Source organism: Salvelinus fontinalis, chromosome 20 (genome assembly GCF_029448725.1).
Source record: "Salvelinus fontinalis isolate EN_2023a chromosome 20, ASM2944872v1, whole genome shotgun sequence".
Classification (NCBI taxonomy): Eukaryota; Metazoa; Chordata; class Actinopteri; order Salmoniformes; family Salmonidae; genus Salvelinus; species Salvelinus fontinalis.
The window spans coordinates 4,282,927-4,309,860 of record NC_074684.1 but is presented as its reverse complement, the minus strand read 5'-3'; the positions used below and the strand labels follow the sequence as shown (position 1 = coordinate 4,309,860).

At 43.6% G+C, this 26,934-nt stretch overlaps 1 protein-coding gene across 3 annotated transcripts in view; it reads right to left on the bottom strand.

Moving 5' to 3' along the window:
* LOC129817164 (estrogen receptor-like) overlaps positions 1 to 26,934 on the bottom strand; it is a 37,862-nt gene that overhangs the window by 9,682 nt on the left and 1,246 nt on the right. Inside the window, exons 2-7 of one of the 3 annotated variants that reach the window (XM_055872137.1) lie at positions 22,560 to 22,665; positions 14,108 to 15,457; positions 8,535 to 8,785; positions 4,685 to 4,801; positions 4,098 to 4,279; positions 3,719 to 3,872 (exon numbers count right to left, since the gene is read on the bottom strand). In XM_055872137.1, coding sequence (XP_055728112.1) covers positions 3,719 to 3,872; positions 4,098 to 4,279; positions 4,685 to 4,801; positions 8,535 to 8,646 — 565 coding nt within the window. In that variant the 5' untranslated portion in view covers positions 8,647 to 8,785; positions 14,108 to 15,457; positions 22,560 to 22,665. Of the gene's footprint in view, positions 1 to 3,718; positions 3,873 to 4,097; positions 4,280 to 4,684; positions 4,802 to 8,534; positions 8,786 to 9,155; positions 11,817 to 11,849; positions 14,083 to 14,107; positions 15,458 to 22,559; positions 22,666 to 26,934 lie in introns of those variants that run through there. The other 2 variants (XM_055872136.1, XM_055872138.1) reach the window with 2 other exon arrangements.

Genomic DNA, 26,934 nt, shown 5'->3' with positions numbered 1-26,934 from the left:
AGTTAAAGCTACACTGGTTGTGAATCCAGCCAACATGTCAGAATTCAAATAGGCTTTCGGCGAAAGCATACGATGCTATTATCTGAGTATAGCACAATAGTAAACAAAGAGAGAAGCATATTCCAACCCTGCAGGCGCGACACAAAACACAGAAATAAAAATATAATTCATGCCTTACCTTTGACGAGCTTCTGTTGTTGGCACTCCAATATGTCCCATAAACATCACAAATGGTCCTTTTGCTCGATTAATTCCGTCGATATATATCCAAAATGTCCATTTATTTGGCACGTTTGATCCAGAAAAACACTGGTTCCAACTTGCTCAAACGTGACGACAAAATATCTCAAAGGTTACCTGTAAACTTTGCCAAAGAATTTCAAACTACTTTTGTAATACAACTTTAGGTATTTTTTAACGTTAATAATCGATAAAATTGAATACGGGATGATCTGTGTTCAATACAGGATTGAAACGAAATGTAGCATGCCTTCTGGACATGCACTTCAATCAAACAGGACACCTGGAGTGACTCAACTTCAAGATGGCCGTATTTCTTCATTACACAAAGGAATAACCTCAACCTATTTCTCAGGAATGTTGACATCCAGTGGAAGCCGTAGGAACTGCAAGCAATTTGCTTAGAAATCTGGTTTCCCAATGAAACTCCATTGAAAAGACAGTGACCTCAAAAAAATACAAATCTGGTTATACTCACAGACATGATTCAAACAGTTGTAGAAACTTCAGAGGGTTTTCTATCCAAATCTACTAATAATATGCATATTTTATCTCCTGGGGATGAGTAGCTTGCAGTTGAATTTGGGTATGCTTTTCATCCAAACGTGAAAATGCTGCCCCCTACCCTAGAGAAGTTAAAACAAAAAAACAGAAATATCACATTTACATAAGTATTCAGACCCTTTAATCGGTACTTTGTTGAAGCACCTTTGGCAGTGATTACAGCATCTGGTCTTCTTGGGTATGACGCTACAAGCTTGGCACACCTGTATTTAGGGAGTTTCTCCCATTCTTCTCTGCAGATCCTGTCAAGCTCTGTCAGGTTATATGGGGAGTGTTGCTGCACAGCTATTTTCAGGTCTCTTCAGAGATGTTTTATTGCGTTCAAGTCCGGGCTCTGGCTGGGCCACACAAGGACATTCAGAGACTTGTCCCGAAGCCACTCCTGTGTTGTCTTGGCCTTGTGCTTAGTTTCGTTGTCCTGTTGGAAGGTGAACCTTCCAAATCCTGAGTGCTCTGGAGCAGGTTATCATCAAGAATCTCTCTGTACTTTGCTATGTTAATCTTTGCCTCGATCCTGGCTATGTCTCCCGGTCCCTGCCACTGAAAAACATCCCCACAGCATGAAGCTGCCACCACCATGCTTCACCGTAGGGATGGTGCCAGGTTTTCTCCATATGTGTCGCTTGGTATTCAGGCCAAAGAGTTCAATCTTGGTTTCATCAGACCAGAGAATATTTATTCTCATGACATGAGAGTCTTTATGTGCCTTTTGGCAAACTCCAAGGGACCTGTCATGTGCCTTTTACTGAGTAGTGGCTTCCGTCTGGCCACTCTACTGTAAAGGCCTTATTGATGGAGTGTTGGAGAGATGCTTGTCTTTCTGGAAGGTTCTATAGGAAGAGTCTTGGTGGTTCCAATCTTCTTCCATTTAAGAATGATGGAGGCCACTATGTTCTTGGGGACTTTCAATGCTGCAGACATTTTTTGGTACCCTTCCCCAGATCTGTTGTCACGCCCTGGCCTTAGTATTCTTTGTTTTCTTTATTATTTTAGTTAGGTCAGGGTGTGACATGGGGAATGTTTGTGTCTTGTCGGTTTTGGGTGGTTATATGGTAAAGGGGGTGTTGGGCGTAGTATATGGGTTTGTGTTGAGTGAATGTGTCTAGCTGTGTCTATGTTTGTGTGTAGTTGTCTAGGAAAGTCCATGGTTGCCTGAATGGGTTCCCAATTAGAGACAGTTGGTTTCAGTTGTCTCTGATTGGGAGCCATATTTAAGGTAGCCATAGGCTTTAGTTTGTTGTGGGTAATTGTCTATGGTGATCCGTCAGCCGGCCATGAGCGGCCAGATCCGTCAGCCGGCCATGAGCGGCCAGATCCGTCAGCCGGCCATGAGCGGCCAGATCCGTCAGCCGGCCATGAGCGGCCAGATCCGTCAGCCGGCCATGAGCGGCCAGATCCGTCAGCCGGCCATGAGCGGCCAGATCCGTCAGCCGGCCATGAGCGGCCAGAGCCGTCAGCCGGCCATGAGCGTCCAGAGCCGTCAGCCGGCCATGAGCGTCCAGAGCCGTCAGCCAGCCATGAGCGTCCAGAGCCGTCAGCCATTCATGAGCTGCCCCTCAGCCCAGAGCGGCCATTAATCCAGAACTGCCCCTCAGTCCAGAGCTGTCTCTCTCTGTCCGGAGCTGCCTTTCAGTCCGGAGTTGCCCCTCTATCCTGACCTACCTCTCTGTCCTTAGCTATATCTCTGTCCTGAGCTACCTTAGTCCGGTGCTGCCCCTTAGTCCGGTGCTGCCCCTTAGTCCGGTGCTGCCCCTTAATCCGGTGCTGCCCCTTAATCTAGTGGGGTTGAGGTGGAGGGTGGCCATTTGGAGGAGGCTACGTAAGCGGGTAGTGACTATGGTGGGGTGGGGACCACGACCAGTGCCGGAGCCGCCGCCGTGGACGGACGCCCACCCAGACCCTCCCCTAGACTATGTGCTGGTGCGCCCGGAGTTCGCACCTTAAGGGTGGGGTTATGTCACGCCCTGGCCTTAGTATTCTTTGTTTTCTTTATTATTTTAGTTAGGTCAGGGTGTGACATGGGGAATGTTTGTGTCTTGTCGGTTTTGGGTGGTTATATGGTAAAGGGGGTGTTGGGTGTAGTATATGGGTTTGTGTTGAGTGAATGTGTCTAGCTGTGTCTATGTTTGTGTGTAGTTGTCTAGGAAAGTCTATGGTTGCCTGAATGGGTTCCCAATTAGAGACAGCTGGTTTCAGTTGTCTCTGATTGGGAGCCATATTTAAGGTAGCCATAGGCTTTAGTTTGTTGTGGGTAATTGTCTATGGTGAACGTTTGTAGCCTGTGTGTGTGCACTACGTTTATAGCTTCACGGTCGTTTATTGTTTTGTTAGTTTGTAAGTGTTTTGTTTCGTTTTTCCTTCTTCACAATAAAAAGAAGATGTCTTATTTTTCACATGCTGCGTTTTGGTCCGTCTCTCCCCCACACGATCGTGACATCTGTGCCTCGACACAATCCTGTCTTTGAGCTCTTCGGAAAATTCCTTCGACCTCACGGCTTGGTTTTTGCTCTGACATGCACGGTCAACTGTGGGACCTTAAATAGACAGGTGTGTGCCTTTCAAAATCATGTCCAATCAATTGAATTGACAACAGGTGGACTCCAATCAAGCTTTAGAAACATCTAAAGGATGATCAATGGAAACAGGATGCACCTGAACTCAATTTCGAGTCTCATATCAAAGGGTCTGAATACTTATGTAAATAACGTATTTATTTTTTATTTACATTTGCAAAATTATCTAAAAACCTGTTTTCGCTTTGTCATTATGGGCTATTGTGTGCAGATTGCTGAGGAAAACTGGTCACTTAATCCATTTCAGAATAAGGCTGTAACGTAACAATGTGGAAAAAGTCAAGGGGTCTCAATACTTTCCGAAGGCACTGTATAATTTCTATGCCGTGTTAAGTTCTTGCCGGGTATTTTCTTAGCCCAGGTGATCATGTGCACCAGCTCCTTGTCAGCCATGCTGGTGAGCAGGGTCATCATGGTGATCTCTGTGTAGGGACGGCCCAACTGCTGACTAGAACACAGGGCTGGAGGCTCCGCACCCTGCAGCAGGAACAGCACCTGGGGGAGGAGAGCAGGAAGTCCGGCACCGCGCATTTAATTCCAATTTTACCCGTGATTATGATTGCTAGCGAGTAAGATACTAATCCTGGTACTTTGTTTGTTACTTTGTGTTTCCACTTACACATTAATTTGTATTAACTGAATTGTTTAGGACTGTTTGCTAAATGAAAGTGGCTACATTGGAGATGTATGAAATGGAGGAAGCCAGTGAAATGTTCAGACCTGTTCAGGAGGCATGGCAATCTTGAGCCGCCCTTCTCCTCCTCCTCCACCACCGAAGCTGCTGTTCCTGCTACTATCCTGAGGGGGCGCTTTGCTGTGCTCCTGGACACTGTTGTCACCAGCAGGGCCACCACGCCTCTTATCCCTCTGGAGAACCCGCCCACCGCGATCCTTTCGCAAGCCTGGGGTTTAGAGTAGAGTTAGTAACGAAACACACGCGCATGCACACATACGTACAGTATATATATACACACACACACACAACCATGCACACACTTATCTCGCTATTTACACTCTTGCTTCCACGTATAACTTCATATCCTTTCCTTGCTGTAGAATTTCACTGTGTGTGTGTATGGGTGTGTGTGTGTGTGTGCATTCATGAAGTATGAAAACAAAACTGTGGGTGTGTAGGCTACTCTCTATTTTATCTGCACACAATGCTCAGCCACACACCGCCTGTCCTTTCAGCATCAAGCAGTCTTAACTAATACTAACCTTTTCACACTACTGAGGCAAGCCAAACCAAACTGTAAGTTGTGTGTGTGCGGGCACACACGTGAACACCACTGTGTTCCCTTGCTCACCTCCTTTCATCATGCCCACTTCGTAACACTTTCTGAGGCGGCACGCCTGGCAGCTCTTCCTACGGTTCCTGTCGATGGTACACTGGTTGGTCGCAGGGCACATGTAGTCATTGTGACCTGGAAGAAAACTTTGTTGTGATCCAATCATTGGGACTGGCACCCAGGTTGAGGCTATTTGACAGAGAGGAACACTCTATACCTCTTTTTCATATCTCTCTGGCATAGAGTGAATTCAAATGTAGTATCTACAATGTTTTATTACCATGAAACTACTGTGTTCTGATTATGTGTCTTTTGTTGTGTGATGTCCACCCCCACGAAACGTCATGAAATGTAATTTATTAAGATTCCTCTGCCGTACAAGGTAAAATTAACTCTGCTCACTAGGATCGCCTATTCAACGTTGAAAGAGCATTAGAACATGGTTTTACAACATGCTCTATTTCAGTAATAAGGAAAACTGTCCACGTCTATGGCACAATACCTACTATACAAGACACTTGCAAAAAAAGCTACAGACTCTCATTCAGATATGAAAGGAACATTATATTTTCCCTTAATTCAGGTCGTTGGGTTCTCTTTGATTAGTTCCTTCTCTACACCCAGTGTACCTTTAGTAATATCACTAAAGTGGTACTGGTAAACGACAGTTAAACTTCGATGGTTGTCTCTCCGTAAGTGGTTTGAAGCTGGCTGGGAACCAGGAACAATTAACAGCCAATGTCAAGGTCGGTTTCTCAATAATATTCATGTGCCCACACCTTCTGCAGAACTTGTAATTACAGCTGAAAATGACAGTCAGTAGGTACCAGTCAGACCTTAGATAAGTCACTCTCTCAACACACACAAACACACACAAGCACGCATGTGCCCTAAACCTCTGCACAACCTATAATAAGAGCTGAAAATGAGCAGCTTGGCGTTTTTGGTCATAAATCTTGTTCTTGAGGCAGCCCTACAGAGTGGTCACTAGCTGACACAGTCACAAAGTCATACAATCAGATTTTAAACCTAACCACGCTGCTAACCCTAAGCCTTAAATGAAGACCAAAAAGCACATTTTCCCCCTATATATTTTTATAATATAGCCAATTTTGAATTCGCTCAGTTCTGCCTCCAGGACAAGACTGATGGGGAAAAAAAAACATCAACCTGCTAAAAATGACAGTGGGTGCCAGCAATGTTCCCTCTCATGTTCCCTCTCGGCACTGAGCAAATGTCAGGTCTGCTGAGTACAAATTTGACCGTTGTGAAAATTCTGTGCAACTTCCAGCATGCGTTTACTGTTAACATTTAGGCTGTACCCCCTTTAAGTTCCAGTTTTAACAGTGGCCATGTAGGCTACTGTGGCTATTTAATCACAATGTAGGCCTACCAAAGTGGCCTACCATCAAAAAAAATGAAGAAAATGCATTGCATAAAATTTTAACAGGGAAATAGCTGTTCTATCATTCAGCCTACAGTAGCAGTCAATGTGTTCAATGTAGGCCCACATTTCATGAGACTTTTGAAAAAAACATGCAGGGCTTGACAATAACCTGTTTTTCCACTTGTCCTCGAGACAAGTGACTTAAAATCCATTGTGTTGTTTGATGCAAGAAACCACTTTACAAAAGAAAATGCATTATTATTCTCATACCATTATTACAGAGAATCAGACAGATTATGCTACCCTCTGCCTATTTATCTTATTAAAAGCTCTTTACCTGACTAGCTTTTTAAAGATGTCTAGAAATGTACACATTTTGTGCTCTTGTAGGAAGCAGTCAGTCCCCTATCACTGACTACAAATTATCTATAACTGGGCTAATAACTCACTAACTAGAAAAGGATATGAACAAAATGTGCACACGTGGCTACAAGCAGCTCTCCCTTTGATCTCAAAACAAGCACATCTAGTCACGACTGCTCATGCTGTAAACACAATCCAGTTCAACGTAAATGGCACAGATCCATATATGGCAATGGTCTATTTGCATATATGCCTACTGTAGCTCTGATGATAGTTTATGTAGCACCGGTCTGTGTAGAGTACGGGCTGAGGAGTGCATGTCAATGCAATAGAATCCTACTCCGATGCGTTTTGCCTACAACAGAATCTGTTGCATAGTTCATTTTGTTTCGGTATGTTGCATTGAAAGTGGCTAATATTGCGTTGATTTAATCACATGTGCCACAGTAAAGGGAAACATTTATAATGTGAACAGGAAAAACTCAAACAGTGATCACCAACCTTTTCTGAGTCAAGATCACTTTGAATCAAAATGCAAGCTGCGATCTAACGGTCAGATTTTTTTTAACATGACTTAAAAAACGTAAGCCTATGCAACATTAACCAATTAAAAACAGTACTGTAGCAATGAGGTTTGTGCAGTAAGCTATAGGCCCAATACATTATCAACGCATATTAGCTTTGCTTAAATTGCCTTGCAAATGCATTGTTAATTGGGCCATTTATTAAAATCATATTTTAAATAATATAAACTTGAGCTGGGCTATATCTGTTGTTGTATTACTTGTGAGGCACAGCTGAGTGAGCATACATTTAAATAATTTGCTTTTTATTTTTATTTTACTGGGCTGCTGGTGCCTCCATCTCATGGTCAGTCTCAGCGGAGGGAGAGAGCAGCAGACTGAGGGTCCGCCTCTCAACATCCCTCCGCTCTTCCTTTCCACTGACACTGACCAAAAAGGGACCCGAAACTCGAGTCGCACCGCATTATTTTTGCCTCTTGCACAAATTCATATTGTTACTCCTATGGGAAAAATGTATATTCCTCGATGTTACAAAAGACCCACACAGCTAATCATTACAACGCAAGCCTATAGTTTCACTTTCCTACTCATTTATTACTGCTGCAGTGCTCGTCGTAGCCCTGTATATAGGAAGAACGCGCATTGTATGTCTTATCAAAGTGTTGACAGTGCCGAGTAAGAACTTAAACATGAACTCACCACAGGAGGTTGGGGGCACCTTAATTGGGGAGGATGGGCTCATTGTAATGGTTGAGGCAGAATTCTTGGAATGGTATCAAATACAACAAACACATGGTTTTCATGTGTTTGATGCCATTCCATTCACTCCGCTCCAGCCATTATTTCTAGCCGTCCTCACCTCAGCCTGCACTGGGACTCACTCATAAAAACAGCAGCTCTTTGCTGTATTCGTTAATAGTCTCTCTGTAGTCATGGTTTAAAACGTTTTGAAATCTCACAGTATCAATGTTGCTGTGGCTTTCTTTTATGTCTGCTACATTATTGCAGACACGGTCATCTGAGCCATCCAGTTGGCAAGCGGTAGCCCTATAGTACACTTGATTTTCTCTCTGGGCACGCCGGGAAGGCAGATTTTGTACCTTCAAACACATGAAATGGTTCAAAATGGCAACAGTTTGCCTACCCAGCACACAGGGCAGCTGAATCGGGTACACCTACTGGCAACAGCCTGAAACAAATAAAAATGTGTTTTTTTACAGAAATGTTTGGCGATCGACTAGGAATGCCTTGGAGATCAACATGACCACTGCTCTAGAAAGCTGAGTGAAGTTCAATAACGTGCTTCTCTCTGTGGGCTGATATTTCTGCAGGGCAGTGCCGGACGAGCTTCGTGGGGCTAATGCTCGCGCGCCGCTTAGAGGGAACATTGGGTGCCAGTCAGACGAGTTACCTTTAATAGAGTACAGTGCTGAATGGGGAATTACGTGGTATTTTTGTGGCACCCTTATTGCTAAGAGGGCTTAGTTATGAATTTTAAAAGTTTGGTCGTGAGTGCGTCTTCTGATACAGTGAATAGAAGGAGTTAAATGTTTTAAAGTGAAGTGGGATATAGTGGTAGGGGTGAGAGGCTTACCTTGGATGCTCCTTTTGAAGAAGGCTTTGCAGCCCTCGCAGGACCAAACTCCGTAGTGATACCCAGAGGCATAGTCACTGCAGACCACACAGTACCTAGTCTCCTTGGCCATCTCAAACACTCCTACCCCTGGCCCTGGCCCTGGCCCTGATCCTGACACTGACTCCGCCACAGTGTAAGGCTCCTGCCTGTCGGAGGCGCTGCTGAGCTCCTCTTGGGACACTGAGTGCTGATTGGCTACCACACTCGACCTGCAACACAGGGTTGGTCAGGATGGACAGATGATTGGCTTTTCTGGGATGAATCAACCTGGAGTTGTTCTTTGTGAAATGATTTTCAAGATGGCGTCACAAAAAACTTTTGCATACTCATTGATTCAAAATGTGACTTTTGGGCTACAAAAATGTGCTGGTTCTCTTTGAAAACATATTCCTCTGATGACCTCTGCCTCAGTTTCGATTTAAGTGCTTTCAAAACTTGAAATGACCAACACCAGTTCCTCTGATAGAAATCTCACAAGTCAAACAAAGATATTTTCTCATTCAATAAAGAGAGCTGTAAGAGAGGTGACTACATTTCATTTGACTAATTTAGCAGGCGCTGTTATCCAGAGCGACTTACAGTTAGAGCATTCATCTTAAGATTCTGTAGCTGGGTGAGAACTACATCACAGTCGTGTTCATGTACATTCTTCCTCACATAAGAAGTTCAGCAAAGTTAGTGCTAGTAGGAAAACAAAAGTACATGTTAAATTCATACAACGGGGGTGGGGATAAGGGATGTCTTATTTAAGATACTCTTTGAAGAGGTAGGGATTCAGACCTACTGTCCTAGCTTCAGGGGGAAGCTCATTCCACCTTTGGGGTGCCAGGACAGAGAAGACGTTCGACTGGGCTAAGAGGGCACTGACCCCCTGTAGGGGTGGGACGGCCCGGAGACCAAAGGTGGAAGAACGGAGTGCTCGGGGTTGGGGTGTAGGGTTTGAGCATAGCCTGAAGGTAGGGAGGGGCAGTTCCTCTTGCTGCTCCGTAGGCAAGCACCATGGTCTTGTAGTGGATGCAAGCTTTGACTGGAAGCCAATGGAGTGTGCGGAGGAGAGGGGTGCCATGGGAGAACTTGGGAAGGTTGAACACTAAGTGGGCTGCGTCGTTCTGGATAAATTCCAGGGGTTTGATGGAACAGGCGGGGAGCCCAGCAAACAGAGATGCAGTAGAACAGACGGGAGATGACAAGTACCGCTGCCTGTGTGAAAAGTCCGTACTCTATGGATGTTGTAGAGCATGAGCTTCCAGAAGCGAGTCACTGCTTGGATGTTTTCAGAGAATGACAGGGTGTTGTCCAGGGTCACTAAAGTTTTTTGCACTCTGGGAAGTTGACATCGTAGAATTGTCAATTGTGATAGAGGTCTTGGAGCGGGCAGGCCTTCCCCAGGAGGAATAGCAGCTTCGTCTTGTTGAGGTTGACAACACCATCGAGCCCCTCAATCCCTCAAGCCAATTTTTGCTAACAGCAGCAACTTGGATTCATCTACTATCCCCCCAGGAACTAAATCTGTCTCCGCCTCATTCAGGGAATGAACTGTACGTGTGTACTTTTGTTGTTCTTACATATTGTTCTTTTCTCAAGGTCTCCAGCAAAATCGCTAATCTGAGGAATTAGAGCTCCGTAGCTAAGGCTTTTCAACAGCCTAAATATTTCCCTTCTGATAATGAATGTTTTACTTTTAAATGAAACTAACCCAGCACAGTACTGTCACATCTAATGAGCATAATACCCTGCTTTGAGGACAAAACATTATTGAAAAGGTGAAGTCCTGAGTACATGTTTAGTTTGAAAGTATTTATTTTGTCTGACTGTCATTGTTTGTCAGACTACCTAGAGGATGCTAGAGAAACGAAAGTACACTGAGACAAATAACAAAATGTGATCACAGGAAGACAAATACATATTGTTAATGTGGAGTAAGGACAGTCAAATAATTGAAGCGAACAATTAGAACAAGACTAAACCTAAACTCAATCTATGTCAATCAATGTAGACTATCACTCTATTTCTCTCCAAGCAATCATATCATATGGGACAGGGCATTTCTTTATTGAAATGCTCCATGACAATTACATAATTAGTGGTCTGGTGAAGAAGAAAAAAAAACACAGGGACACAGTAGCTGTTGAACGACACTACATAGTCAGCAACGCACTGTCCAAACAACACTGCTAAAACTAACATCCCAAGAGTTAACACTAACTCTAACGAACATTCAGATCAAATGGAGTGGAATAGGGTCACTGATCTCACTCTCTCTTACACATTACTTACGAGGGCTTGTAAGTACGTCTAACACATCATTGTGATCTCTACAGCGCTGTTGGATGGTCGTCATGGACCTTGCGTCGGCTTAAACACTGGTAGCCACTGATTTATATGGCCAGATTGGGTAAAATGCCATTTTATCTCTGTTCTTTTTTAATCAGGTCGGTAAATAAATATAAATTACGGTCCCATTCTCATTTGCTTCTAACAGTACCAAAAATTAGAACAGGTCATGGTAGAAATAATTTCAGTTACTTAGCTCCGTGGTCCTGGAATACTGTCCTGAACATTTAAAAATTTGATGATCTAGTTTCGTTGGTGGAGTTTAAACACTCGATCGGTGTATATAATCATAGAAGAGTGTAATTGTCTTTAGGCCAGCTGTTTTTAGTCAAAGACTTTCGTGTTTTTAACGTCAAATGTTTTGTGTACTGTATGTGTGTTTATAGTTTTGTTTAATGTTGTGTTAGTGTATGTAAGTTTACATTTAAGTCATTTAGCAGACGCTCTTATCCAGAGCGACTTACATTTTTAACATTTTTTTTTATTTAACTAGGCAAGTCAGTTAAGAACAAACTCTTATTTTCAATGATGGCCTAGGAACAACTGCCTTGTTCAGGGGCAGAACAACAGATTTGTACCTTGTCAGCTCGGGGATTTGAACTTGCAACCTTTCGGTTACTAGCCCAACGCTCTAACCACTAGGCTACCCTGCCGCCCCGTTTGTTTTGTCTGAAACAGTTGATCCCACTGCTGCTATTGGACCAGGTCTCTCTTGGAAAAGAGGTGTTATCTCAATGAGAAAAACCTGTATAAATAAAGTTATTTAAAGTTATTTAAAAAAAAATGTAAGTAAGCATTTCACTGTTGTATTTTGGCGCATGTGACAAATAAAATGTGATTTGATCACCTAGGTACAGTACAGCTATCCGAGCCACACACATTCAGACAGATAATTAACTCTTGCCATCCATAAGGGTCAAAGACAGTTATATCTCTCACCTGTTTACGGGTGTGGAGGATATCTCCAGGTAGAAAGACTGGCTGGGGAGGCTGGTGTGGCGGAGGAAGGGGCTGAGCTGGGGAGTGGAGGGCACAAACAGAAGGGACTGCAGGCTGTCGTCCGAGGAGGGTCCATGGGCATCCAGGGATGCGGTGGAGGAACTGTAGAGGGGGGCCAGGCCAGGGGCATGGGCAGTGTAGTCATACACTCCCTCCAGGTAGTCGACGGCAGCTGCCCCTCCACCCCCACGGGTCTCCTCAGGGTACATGTCACTGTAGGGAGTGAGCTGTGGCTGCAGCGAGAGTTTCCGGGGGGAGATGGCTAGGCTCTCCAGGGTTGCTTAGGATCTGAGAGGAGCTCCGCAAGGTTTGGAGGTCTGTGCCTGGGTCTGTCTGACCAGCATCACACTCACAGAACAACAGCACTGATAACCAGTATGATTTAGACTGGCTCCCTAAGGGGTGGGAGGGGAGAGGTGTTCTGTTTTGCGTCTTTTTTTCCTCCTCTCTCTCCGTCTCTTGCCCTGTTCTTCAATGTGTGCCAAACAACTCAATACAGGCTGTTGCGATGAAGAGAATTGGGAGTGGGGATCACTGTGTTCTCTCTCCCTCCCTCTTTCCCTCCCTGCTTCTGGCTAGACACACAGACCCCCCAAAAAATCCTACCTCGCTCCTTCCATCGAGAGGCAGAGCTTTTCTCTCTATTCCCTTAACTAAGAGGGATAGAGGAAAGGAGAAAAAGAGAATGACAGAGGGAGAGAGTATAAGAAGGAAAGAAACAGGCAGTCATTCCAAGAACTCCCCTGTCCTTTCATTTTTCTAAAACGCCAGCTTCTTTTCCATGAAAAGCTTTTAGCAGACACAGCTTTTCACCCTGGTGTGATTTCCTCTCTGAATGCTTAAGTCAGTTAGTTTATACACTATATAGAACATCTCATTCCAAAACCATGGTCATTAAAATGGAGTTGGTCCCCCCTTTGCTGCTATAACAGCCTCCACTCTTCTTGGGAAGGCTTTCCACTAGATGTTGGAACATTGCTACGTGGACTTTCATTCAGCCAGAAGATTATTAGTGAGGTCAGGCACTGATGTTGAGCGATTAGGCCTGGCTCGCATTCAGCCTTCCAATTCACACCAAAGTTGTTTGATGGGGTTGAGGCCAGGGCTACGTGCAGGCCAGTCAAGTTCTTCCACACTGATCTCGACAAACCATTTCTGTATGTACCACGCTTTGTGCATGGGGGCATTGTGTTGCTGAAACATGAAAGGGCCTTACCCTAACTGTTGCCACAAAGTTGGAAGCACAGAATTGACTAGAATGTCATTGTATCATGTAGCGTTAAGATGTCCCTTCACTGGAACTAAGGAGCCTGAACCATGAAAAAACAGCCCCATTATTCTTTCTCCACCAAACTTTACAGTTGTCACTATGCAGTCGGGCAGGTGGGGTTCTCCTGGCATCCGCCAAACCCAGATTCGTCCATCGGGCTGCCAGATGGTGAAGTGTGATTCATCACTCCAGAGATTGTGTTTCCACTGCTCCAGAGTCCAATGGCGGAGAGCTTTACACCACTCCAGCCGACACTTGGCATTGCACATGGTGATCTTAGGCTTGTGTGTGGCTGCTCGACCATGGAAACTCATTTCATTAAGCTCCCGATGAACAGTTCTTGTGCTGATGTAGCGTCCACCGTTTTGAAAATCAATAGTGCGTGTTGCAACCAAGGACAGACGGTGGTCCCGTTCTGTGAGCTTGTGTGGTCTACCACTTCGCGGCTGAGCCATTGTTGCTCCGAGACACTTCTACTTCACAATAACATCCCTTACAGTTGACCGGGGCAGCTCTGGTGGGCTGACTTGTTGGAAAGGTGGCATCCTATGACTGTGCCACGTAGAAAGTCACTGAGCCCATTCTACTGTCAATGTTTGTCTATGGAGATTGCAGGTCCGTGTGCTCGATTGTATACACCTGTCAGCAACGGGTGTGGCCAAATCCACTAACTTGAAGGGGTGCCCACATACTTTTGTATATGTAGCGTATGTAGGTACTGCAGTCGCCCAGAATACCACTCCTTTCTGACACTGACTTCAAGTCAAATCATTATTGAATGTGCCTATCACGGGACTGACTTACTTGCAAATCTGAGAAATTTACTCAAGGCAAAATGACAAAAAAGTAATCCACAAGTAGGAAGCTATAAAATAGGAACCATTTACACTTGAAAATATGTACAAAGATACCATATATATACACTTACCTTCATGTCGTTATGGATCAATCTTCAGCTCTTCCTTTGGGTCTAATCATGAGCATTGTTGTGTAGCGACGCCAGATCTCAGAAAGACAGGAGAAAGCGAGATGAGAAAGGGAAGGAACAGTCCTCCTCCCCTTTCTCATCTCGCGTTCTCCTATCTTTCTGAGATCTGGCGTCGCTACACAATGAGAACAAGAGATAGGTAGGTAAAAATACAAAATGAAACAAAAGAGAAACAAATGAAAGATACACCATCGATATCGATGTGGCTGCGTCTCTAGAGCAGGTCACCATAACACAGCAAACAGAATGGGAGGTCAACACTCTCTTCTGATGCCAGCATTATGCAACTCTCAGTTGGGAAACGATAAGTGGATATAGACAAATCAGGCAACATATGTTAAAAACATTTTTTACAGAAAAACATACAGCACCATTGCAGTAAGATAACACCAAACTACACTAAAACATACCCTGCTGTGCTCAAGAAAATTATATATATTTTAAGTATATTTTTCGCTATTATAAGACCTTTCAACAGGGATACCTTATCACTGATTGCTACTGCGCAAATACAAACGATCAACCAGCCAAAGCAACAAACAGATGGGTTTTACGCACATGCTGCATCACAGGGATAATCACCCAACCCTGCATGTTGAAATTAAACCAATGCTTAAAAAGTTATTGTTTTTCATTGACTCTTCCATTCCCTTAGGCAAGTTTCAGGTCATACAAGGACATCATCTGACCTTCAACATACAGTGGCTTAAAAAAGTATTCACCCCAGTTGGCATTTTTCCTATTTTGTTGCCTTACAACATGCAAGTCTCTTGGGGCTTCTCTATAAACTTGGCACATCTAGCCACTGGGATTTAAGCCCATTCTTCAAGGCAAAACTTTCTTCAAGGCAAAAGCCTTCGGTGAACTCGCAACAGGAGAGCCTGTTGAAACCACCTCGGACGATTACGTAGGCAGACCAGTCGTGATGGATCGGCGGGGCTCCGTGTCAGCAGTAAAGGGTCCAGGCAATTGGCAAGAGAGGTATTGTAGCCCAAGAATTAGCTGGAGGACCTCTTCGGCAAGCACCAGTAACTGGTGCTTGCTTCGGGACAGAGACTTTAGCCAGGAATAGCCACTCGGATTGCAGCTAGCTAGCTGCGATGACACCTCTGGTTGTGCTAGTACTGGCTGAGGTTGCCTGTACTTCACCTGGGTCTGTGTTAGTACTTGCTGAAGCTGCCAGTACTGGGTCTGTAGTACTTGCTGAGGCTGGATGTGGATCAAATGAGTCTGTGCTTGTACTGGCTGATGATCCAGCATCTCCTCTACTGACAAACTTAAGCATAGCACCTGTAAATTATAGATAACAATACTATTATTCATTTTATCAGCTGCATCAGGCCCATTCAAACTGTCTCCCCCAGATTTCCTTTAATACATTTTCAAATATAAAATACTATTTATACTATGGCTTGGCTGAATACATGACGGTTATTATTTACTGAAAGATGTGCATCCATATTGCCCAGTATGCCCAGCTAATCAACATTTTAAATTCAATATATAAATCAAATCTAACTTAATTTGCCGCATGCGCCAAATATACAGCAAGTGTAGACTTTACCGTGAAATGCTTACTTACAAGCCCTAAACCAACAGTGCAGTTCAAGAAGAAAATATTTACCAAATAGTCTAAAATAAAAAATTCTAATAAAAGTAACACAATAAGAATAACAATAATGAGGCTATATACAGGGGGCACCGGTACCAAGTCAGTGTGCAGGTGTACAGGCCACTTGAGGTACTCTGTACATGTTGGTGGGGGTGAAGTGACTATGCATAGGTAACAAACAAACAGCGAGAAGCAGCAGTGTATGGGGGGGGGGGGGGGGGGCTTTTCCTGTAGTCCACGATCAGCTTCTTTGTCTTGCTCACATTGAGGGAGAGGTTGATGTCCTGGCACCACACTGCCAGTTCTCTGACCTCCTCCCTAAGTCTCATCGTTGTCGGTGATCAGGCCTACCACGGCTGTGTCGTCAGCAAACTTAATGATGGTGTTGGAGTCGTGTTTGGCCACGCAGTCGTGGGTGAACAGGGAATACAGGAGGGGACTAAGTACACACCCCTGAGGGGCCCAGTGTTAAGGATCAGCATGGCAGACGTAGTCCCAGAGTCCTTAGCTCAGTGATGAGCTTCGTGGGCACTGTGGTGTTGAACGCTGAGCTGTAGTCGATGAACAACATTCTCACACGGGTGTTCCTTTTGTCCAGGTGAGAAAGGGCAGTGTGGAGGGCGATTGAGATTGCGTCATCTGTGGATCTGCTGGGGCGGTATGCGAATTGGAGTGGGTCTAGGGTTTCTGGGAGGATGCTGTTGATGTGAGCCATGACCAGCCTTTAAAAGCACTTCATGGCTACCGACGTGAGTGCCACTGGGCGGTAATCATCTAGGCAGGTTAACATCGCTTCCTTGGGCACAGGAACTATGGTGGTCTGCTTGAAACATGTAGGTATTACAGACTCGATCAGGAAGACATTGAAAATGTCAGTGAAGACACTTGAGTTAGTCCGCGCATGCTTTGAGTACACTCCCTGGTAATCAGTCTGGCCCTGCGGCTTTGTGAATGTTGACCTGTTTAAATGTTTTGTTCACATCGGCTACTGAGAGCGTTATCACACAGTCATCCAGAACAGCTGGTCCTCTCGTGCATGCTTCAGTGTTGCTTGCCTCGAAGCAAGCTTAAAAAGGCTTTTAGCTCGTCTGGTAGGTTCGCGTCACTGGGCAGCTCGCGTCTGGGTTTCCCTTTGTAGTCCGTAATAGTTTTCAAGCCCTGCCACATCCGACGAGTGCCAGAGCCGGTGTATTAGGATTCAATCTTAATCCTGTATTGACGCTTTGCTTGTTTGATGGTTCGTTAAAGGGCATAGCGGGATTTCTTATAAGCATCTGGATTAGTCTCCCGCTCCTTGAAAGCGGCAGCTCTAATCTTTATCTCAGTGCTGATGTTGCCTGTAATCCATGGCTTCTGGTTGGGATATGTACGTACAGTCACTGTGGGGACGACGTCATCGATGCACTTATTGATGAAGCCGATGATTGAGGTGGTGTATTCCTCAATGCCATTGGATGAATCCTGGAACATATTCCAGTCTGTGCTAGCAAAACAGTCCTGTAGCGTCATCTGACCACTTCCATATTGAGTGAGTCACTGGTACTTCCTGTTTTAGTTTTGCTTGTAAGCAGGAATCAAGAGGATAGAATTGTGGTCAGATTTGCCAAATGGAGGGCGGGGGAGAGCTTTGTATGCATCTCTGTGTGTGGAGTAAAGGATGTCTAGGATTTTTTTTCTCTCCCTGGTTGCACATGTGACATGCTGGTAACATTTTGGTAAAACTGATTTAAGTTTGCCTGCATTAAAGTCCCCGGCCACTAGGAGCACCGCTTTTGGGTGAGCATTTTCTTTTTTGCTTATGGCCTTATAGAGTTGTTTGAGAGCGGTGTTAGTGCCAGCTTTGCTTTGTGATGGTAAATAGACGACTACGAATAATACAGAACTCTTTGTAGATACTGTGGTCGACAGCTTATCATAACGTACTCTACCTCATGCGAGCAATACCTTGAGACTTCTTTAATATTAGACATCGTGCACCAGCTGTTGACAAATAGACACACACCCCCACACTCTTGGCATTCTCTCAACCAGCTTCACCTGGAATGCTTTTCCAACAGTCTTGAAGGACTTCACACATATGCTGAGCACTTGTTGGCTGCTTTTCCTTCACTCTGCGGTCCAACTCATCCCAAACCATCTCAATTGGGTTGAGGTCAGATGATTGTGGAGGCCAGCTCATCTGATGCAGCCCTCCATCACTCTTCTCCTTTGTCAAATAGCCCTTACACAGCCTGGAGGTGTGTTTTGGGTCATTGTACTTTTGAAAAAAAAACAATCATAGTCCCACTAATTGCAAACCAGACGTAATGGCGTATCGCTGCAGAATGCTGTGGTAGCCATGCTGGTTAAGTGTGACTTGATTTTGAACTAAATCACTGACAGTGTTACTAGCAAAGCACCCCCACACCATCACACCTCCTCCTCCATGCTCCACAGTGGGAACCACAAATGCGGAGATCATCCGTTCATCTACTCTGTCTCACAAACACACGGCAGTTGGAACCAAAAATCTCAAATTTGGACTCATCAGAATAAAGGACAGATTTCCTCCAGTCTAATGTCCATTGCTTGTGTTTCTTGGCCCAAGGAAGTCTCTTCTTATTATTGGTGTCATTTAGTAATGGTTTCTTTGCAGCAATTCAACTGTGAAGGCCTGATTCACACGGTCTCCTCTGAACAGTTGATGTTGAGATGTGTGTTATTTGAACTCTGTAAAGCATTTATTTGGGCTGCAATTTCTGAGGCTGGTAACTCTGATGAACTGATCCTCTGTAGCAGAGGAAACTCTGGGTTTTCTTTTACTGTGGCGGTCCTCATGAGAGCCAGTTTCATCATAACGCTTGTTGTTTTTTTCGACTGCACTTGAAGAAACGTTCAAAGTTCTGGAAATTTTCCGGATTGACTGACCTTCATGTCTTAAAGTAATAATGGACTGTCGTTTCTCTTTGCTTATTTGAGCTGTTCTTGCCATAATATGTACTTGGTATTTGACTAAATCTTCTGTATTTCCCCCCTACCTTGTCACAACACAACTGATTGGCTCAAACACGGTCAAGGAAAGAAATTCCACAAATGTACTTTTAACAAGGCACACCTGTTAATTGAAATGCATTCCAGGTGACTACCTCATGAATCTGGTTCAGAGAATGCCAAGAGTGTGCAAAGCTGACATCAAGGCAAAGGGTGGCTACTTTGAAGAATCTCAAATCTATTTTGATTTGTTTAACACTTTTTGGTTACTACATGATTCCATATGTGTTATTCCATAGGTTTGATGTCTTCACTATTATTCAATAATGTGGAAAACAGTAAAATAAAGAAAAACCCTTGAATGAGTAGTTGTGTCCAAACTTTTGGCTATTAAACCCATGACATTTGCACTGCTTCAACTGTGATATTCTTGGCAGTATTCACCTGTAGTAGTTTATGGAACTGCTCCATGAGCTGCCTCTCCGTGGTTGTTCATGTTCCTGTTGAGTCCCTGTTTATATGTACACAAGGCTATCACAGCCTACTGGGACTCAAATAAACTATGCGTCTTGCTTTCATTAAAACACATCAAAGTCGCTGGCACAGGCACAAAGAGAAGAAGTAAAAGTTAAGACATGCACTAACAGGATAGGATTAAGGTATAATTTATAAAGGGTTAATTTTTTATTTATTTTTATTTCACCTTTATCTAGGGTTCATACAGGGTTTATAAGTAGCTTTTTTAATAGTTTATAATCAGTAGTAAACAGCTATAACATTGGTTGGAAAGGGATTATCAAGAATGTTTATGAATCATCATGTTACACGGCCATCTATGCCAGGCGTCTCCAACACGTAGATCCGGAGCTACCAGTAGCTAAAAGCCCACCTGTAAGTAGCTCGCCAATTAATTCTGAAAGCACAAGCATTTTTTTTATGTGTTCCATCGCAAACTGTCATAAACACAAAGCTCCCGACTACTATCCAATGAAAGCCACATTAACATTATCCCACCACTGGTTAGCCACTATCGGATTACAAAGCTAAATGTAATAACATCTGCCAATTAATTTCCAGCAATATTGCACACGTTTGTCTATCACTCCATATGTAGCCGGTTAGAAATGTTAATGATAACCTTCTGTGGGTAGACAGAAAGACTTTCCCTGAAAACCTTCTCAATTAAATGTTAACTGCAGAGTAGGTTTGCCTGACAGAACTACATGTATATCATGATTATTTGTATCAATTGGGTGGCCATTGTCTTGTAAACTCTGCCATGACATGTCCTGCAGTAGTAGGCCCAACAGCAGAAATGTCAACTCATTCCTCTCTTGCTAGATGCACAATTACACAAAATAATTTAAATGTGTCAACAACAAAAAATTCAGACATAAAAAAATGGTGTTTCTAGCTCCAACAGTGCAGTAGTATCTAACAATTCACACAAATCTAATAGTAAAATAATGGAATTAAGAAATATATAAATGTTAGGACGAGCAATGTCAGAGTGACATTGACTAAAATACAGTAGAATACAATATTACATATGAAATGAGTAAAGCAGTATGTATCCATTATTAAAGTGAACAGTGATTCCATGTCTATGTATACATAGGGCAGCAGCCTCTAAGGTGCAGGGTTGAGTAACCCGGGTGGAAGATGGCTAGTGATGGCTATTTAACAGTCTGATGGCCTTGAGATAGAAGCTGTTTTTCAGACTCTCGGTCCAACCTTTCATGCATCTGTACTGTCCTCACCTTCTGGATGATAGTGGGGTGAACAGACCATGGTTCGGGTGGTTGATGTCTTTGATTATATTTTTGGCCTTCCTGTGACATCGGGGGATGTAGCTGTCTTGGAGGGCAGGCAGTGTGCAACCGGTGATGCGTTGGGCAGACTGCACCACCCTCTGGAGAGCCCAGTGGTTGTGGGCAGTGCAAGCCAAGCCAAATTTCTTCAGCCTCCTGAGGTTAAAGAGGTGCTGTTGCGCTTTCTTCACCACACTGTCTGTGTGGGTGGACCATGTCAGTGATGTGTAAGCCGAGGAACTTGAAGCTTTTCACCTTCTCCACTGCGGTCCGGTCAATATGGATAGGGGTGTGCTCCCTCTGCTGTTTCCTGAAGTCCACGATCAAATCCTTTGTTTTGTTGACGTTGAGGTAGAGGTTGAATCTTGAATGAGGTTATTTTCCTGGCACCACTACGTCAGGGCCCTCACCTCCTTTCTCGTCATTGTTGGTAATCAGGCCTACTACGGATTTGTCGTGTGTAAACTTGATGATTGAGTTGGAAGCATGCGTGGCCATAGGTGAACAGTACATGAGGGGGCTGAGCACTTACCCTTGTGGGGCCCCTGTGTTGCGGATCAGGGAAATGGAGGTGTTGTTTCCTACCGTCACCACCTGGGGGCAGCCCATCAGAAAGACCAGGATCCAGTTGCACAGGGCGGGGTTCAGACCCAGGGCCCGAGCCTAATGACGAGCTTGGAGGGTACTATGGTGTTGAAGGCTGAGCTATAGTCAATGAACAGCATTCTTACATAGGTATTCCTCTTGTCCTGATGGGAAAGGGCAGTGTGCAATGCGATGGCGATTGCATCGTCTGTGGATCTATTGGGGCAGTATGCAAATTGAAATGGGTCTAGGGTGTCAGGCAAGGTAGAGGTGACATGATCCTTAACTAGCCTCTCAAAGTACTTCATGATGACAGAAGTGAGTGCTACGGGGTGATAGTCATTTAGTTCAGTTATCTTTGCTTTCTTGGGTGGGTACAGGTACGATGGTGGACATCTTGAAGTAAGTGAGGACAGCAGAATGGGATAGGGAGAGATTGAATATGTCTGTAAACACTCCAGCCAGCTGGTCTGCGCATGCTCTGAGGACGCGGCTAGGGATGCCATCTGGGCTGGCAACCTTGCGAGTGTCAACATGCTTAAATGTCTTACTCACGTCAGCCACAGAGAAGGAGAGCCCACAGTCCTTGGGAGCGGGCTGCATCGGTGGCACTGTGTTATCCTCAAAGCGTGTGAAGGTGTTTAGCTTGTCTGGGAGCAAGACGTAGGTGTCCGCAACGTGTCTGCCTTTCCCTCTGCCTTTCCCTTTCCGTGATTGTCTGTAGATCCTGCCACATACGTCTTTTGTCTGAGCTGTTGAATTGCGACTCCACTTTGTCTCTGTACTGACATTTTGCCTGTTTGATTGCCTTACGAAGGAAACAACTTCACTGTTTGTATTCAATCATTTTCCCAGTCACCTTGCCATGGTTAATTGCGGTGGTTCGTGCTTTCAGTTTTGCACGAATGCTGCTAGCTATCCACGATTTGTGTTTTGAGTAGGTTTTAATAGTCACAGTGGGAACAACATCCCCTATACACTTCCTGATGAACTCAGTCACCGTGTCCGTGTATATGTCAATGTTATTCTCAGAGGCTACCCGCAACATATCCCAGTCCAAATGATCAAAACAATCTTGAAGCATGGATTCCGATTGGTCAGACCAGCATTGAATAGACCTTGGCACGGGTGCCTCAATTACCTCGGCACCGGTGCCCCCGCACATTGACTCTGTACCGGTACCCCCTGTATATACCCCGCTATTGTTATTTACTGCTGATCGTTAATCATTTGTTATTCTTATCTCTTAGTTTTGTTTAGGTATTTTCTTAAAACTGCATTGTTGTTTAAAGACTTGCAAGTAAGCATTTCACTGTTAGGTCTACACCGGTTGTATTCGGCGCAAGTGACAAATAACATTTGATTTGATTGGATTATAGCACAGTGGTGGACCAGTGATGATAACTATCCTTACCTCTCCGAACACCTCAAAGAACGTATTTTTGCTACGATGGATGGTGTAAATGACTCTTGTCAGTATGGTCGGGTACCTGTCTCTCACGGTCTGATTTGCAAATGAGCTGTGAGGAAGAAACACACGGCCAATTAGAAATGTTTCTATTCACAATGAAGGAAGAGTGCAGATCAAGCTGCTCTAAGGGGATGTCTGTCTCAGCTCATGTATTTTCTTGACATGTTGCTGACCACAACCAAGTTATGAATCCTCACAGTTTAGCACCTAAAGCAACTACGGTGAATGTGATTGGTTAGACTTAGCCCCCTAAGTGATCTTAGGTAGGCACACATGTTCATCTGACAAAACCATCCCTCTCATCATGATCAATTGGTCCCTTACTTTCTCATTCTTGTAGTTCCTAGCACATTTCTCATTCTTTTAAGCCAACACATGTTTTTAAAGCTTAAATGGTTGGAAGTTGGCTATCAAGGCTAAACCATATTTTTACATTTTTGATGGAATGGCATCAGAGATACAGTATACCATTAATTGATACCACTTCATTCAGAACTTGTCTAATTAGCATTGGAAAACAAACACATTGTTGGTAGTTTCTCTCGAGAATCAAAGGCATTAAAGGAAATATTCATAAAAAAAAAAATGTATATCATTTTTGGGAATCTCAGCAATGTTCTATCAATTTCCGGGGTCATTTGGTGTTTTCATGTGTATCTGATCTCTTGCCGTTCACACAGGCAGAAATACAGCCGGTATGACACCTTTTGCATCATATGATGCATTTATTAATGCCTATATTCCATTTTGCCATGTTTATTCTATTACAGACACCTTAAAACCCTTTTACCTCACTCCTGACCCTAACCTTATAGCTCAGACTCAATGGTAGGATTGTCAAACGTTTGCCTGCCTACAGTACTTAGCACCTCTGAACAGTGTCAGCAGTCAATTTTTTTGGTGTTCACACAGGAAAAACCTTGAAGTTTTCAGACACTGTGTCAGCCTTGTTAAAATATTCCAAACCAGAAGGTGGTAGTAGCGTTGTTTGGCAGTGCATGTTTGTGTGTGTTGCTTTATGGTCTAGTCAATGTTAGCTAGCTGCGCTAATGTTGCTATTGTTGTAGAAAGCCCTTGTTAATACTAGCCAGATGGCCACAGCTAAATAACTAGCTAGCAAGATGACAAAGAAACAATATAATTCACTCTCCATAATTGCATTCAGCCCAGAGATACATGTTTAGCTAGCTGGCTAATGTTAGCTAAATGGTTAGTATGATTTACTAGCTAGCTGTTGTGCTAGCAAGGTAAAGTAAAGGCACTGCATTGACTCTCGGCAGCCAGCTACAGGCAGCTGCTCATGGGAATGAATCCATTGTCATTTAATCAGCCTCCAGTATTTATGCTGTGTCGGGGGGCTAGGGTCAGTCTCTTATCTGGAATATTTCTCCTGTCTTATCTGGTGTCCTGTGTGAATTTAGGTATGCTCTCTCTAATTCTCGCTTTGTCTCTTTCTTTCTCTCTCTCTGAGGACCTGAGCCCTAGGACCATGCCTCAGGACTACCTGGCATGATGACTCCTTGCTGTCTCCAGTCCACCTGGCCGTGCTGCTGCACCAGTTTCAACTGTTCTGCCTGCGGCTATGGAACCCTGACCTGTTCACCGGACGTGCTACCTGTCCCAGACCTGCTGTTTTCAACTCTCTAGAGACAGCAGGAGCGGTAGAGATACTCTTAATGATCAGCTATGAAAAGCCAACTGACATTTACCCCTGAGGTGCTGACCTGTTGCACCCTCGACAACTACTGTGATTATTATTTGACCATGCTGGTCATTTATGAACATTTGAAGATCTTGGCCATGTTCTGTTATAGTCTCCACCCGGCACAGCCAGAAGAGGACTGGCCACCCCTCATAGCCTGGTTTCTCTCTAGGTTTCTTCCTTGGTTTTGGCCTTTCAAGGGAGTTTTTCCTAGCCATCGTGCTTCTACACCTGTATTGCTTGCTGTTTGGGGTTTTAGGCTGGGTTTCTGTACAGCACTTTGAGATATCAGCTGCTCTAAGAAGGGCTATATAAATACATTTGATTTGAATTATGTTATTACAGTGGCCAGATAGCTCGCTTGATGAAGCATTTAGTGTTGTGTGCATTGTGCTGCACATACCACCTCATTCGTTTAATATGAAGTCTGTGTGACTGCTTTGCTCAGTTAGCAAGCTAACACTAGCTAACTATTAAGCTAATGCACATTATGAAACCTAACAAAAAAATTATTCAAGTGCAAAACTTCTTAGGTTAGACGTAAAAGTTCTAAAGACTTGCTTTAGAAAAAAATATGTATTATGCAGCTTTGTTGTTTAAGTTAGAACAATTCTGATGAAAAGGGTGTCTTGTCACACCTGTCGGCTCCCCCACGTGGAGGTTCTTGCTCTCTGATTGGTTCAAGATCAAGTTGTCGCCCACTGCAGAGCATTGCGAGCCAAAGAGGATGCAATATGCTGTTTTCTGGTGCTCCAGTGGTTTAGGGACCATTGTAAACGTGCAATACAGGTGATTGCATGTAAGCCAAAATATATGTTTTGGCTTCCAGTCCAAATAAACATCTTGAGGTTAGAGGTGCATTCCACAGCTAAGGGCAAGGCAACGCGACAACCAATGGTGGTTAGCTAATACTTAAAATGCCTATCCAGGCATTGTAAGCTCTGTCAGGCGTCAGCATTGTCTAAGCATAGGAATGTCCCTAACATAGGTGCGCCCATAGTCTCCGTTTTTTATTTAAATGGCATGTTATAGAAGAGTCTAGACAACTTTTTAGCGATTTCACTTGAGTTTGAGAAACTAACCCAAATAGCGAATCACTTCCTCCTCCTCCTTGTGCAGTACGGGGACCCTGACATAAACATTAACAAAGGCTCCAAAAACACCCTATTTATCTGATCCAGTTTCAGAATGAGAAAATGACTGAAGTTCCAAATTGCTGCGAGATACTGCGGGAATGTGCATACTCACTCACGGACACAGAGCCTCAGAAATAAAAGATCTGGTCACGGATTAGGAGCCACTACCTTTCTAAAATGGTCATAACACATGGCCTCATTTATAGAGAGTAATAGTAATGGCGTCTTTTTGTAGGCACCGCCATGGTTTGTTGAACAAAGCCTATGCGAAAATAAACTGAGTTTTTGTAGGTTTTTCTGGATCAATCCCAAAATTAAACACAGGTTTAGGAGATCTGAAATAATTTGTGGTATGAAATAATCTTCATCAGCTAACACTACTTTTTTTTTAAGCATTTATATGATTTTAGAAAAAGCTTAATAATTCATAAGGTCATGTTAGCTGACTGATAGTATTTAATAGAACCAAACACATAAGATCTCATAAGCCTGTGTTAACCTCAGAACTTTTTTCAAAATGTATTCCAAACCTTATTCTTTCCTCATTCATTTAGCCCATAGGAATGGATGAATGAATCAGAGGTAGCTGGGGATCTCTGCTTATATCCAATTATGTATATAAACCCTGGAATGCTGATGCGATCTATGTATTGGCCATTGAAAGACTTTGATGCCACTGGTCGGCCATGTTGTCACTCCCCGGTAGGAGCAGTCCTCCATAGGAATGAATGGAATTCTACAGCATTTCAATTAAATGTTTCAAGGACAAAATTACATATATTTGAGTACTTTGCTTTGTAGTGGGGACAGTAACATTAGTCATCTCTAAAAATGCTCATTTGATTTTTATGTCTGGCTCACATAATATTATTTTAAAGTATGTATTAAGGTTGGGGTTAGGAGAAGGGTTAGTTGCAAAGTAGCTCAAAAGTAGTAAGTAGTTGCAAAGTTGCTAAAATGTTAAGTTGAATATTGATGAGATTCGAACACGCAACCTTTGGGTTCCTAGACATTTGCGTTATACGCCTCCCCATCCAACCACCCTACTTTTGTTTTTGCCTTAAAGGAAAATTCCTCGCCAAAAATATTTTTGTTTTTGCATCCATACACTGCGTTTTTCATCAATAATGCAAAATGCGTCATATGGCTGTATTTATGTATTTTGAAAGTTATATACAGTATCTTAAAAATGTGATTGCTGACAGGCAAAAGATTTTGGGACTATATCAACAATGAGGTAATGAGACAAATAGCAAAAGATAGTTTTTTGGGTGGAGTTTTCCTTTAAGTAACCTTCTCTTTTATGTAACCATATCAACTGTAAAGTATCATACTAATTTGAGTGTCCCGGATTTGTTACGTCTAGTCTATGAGACCAGCCTGTTTACTCAAGTATGACAGTTGGGTACTTTTTCTACCACTGATAATAAAGTTGGTTATCCCCTTTTATTTGGGGTTATTACCACTTCGGTAACACTTT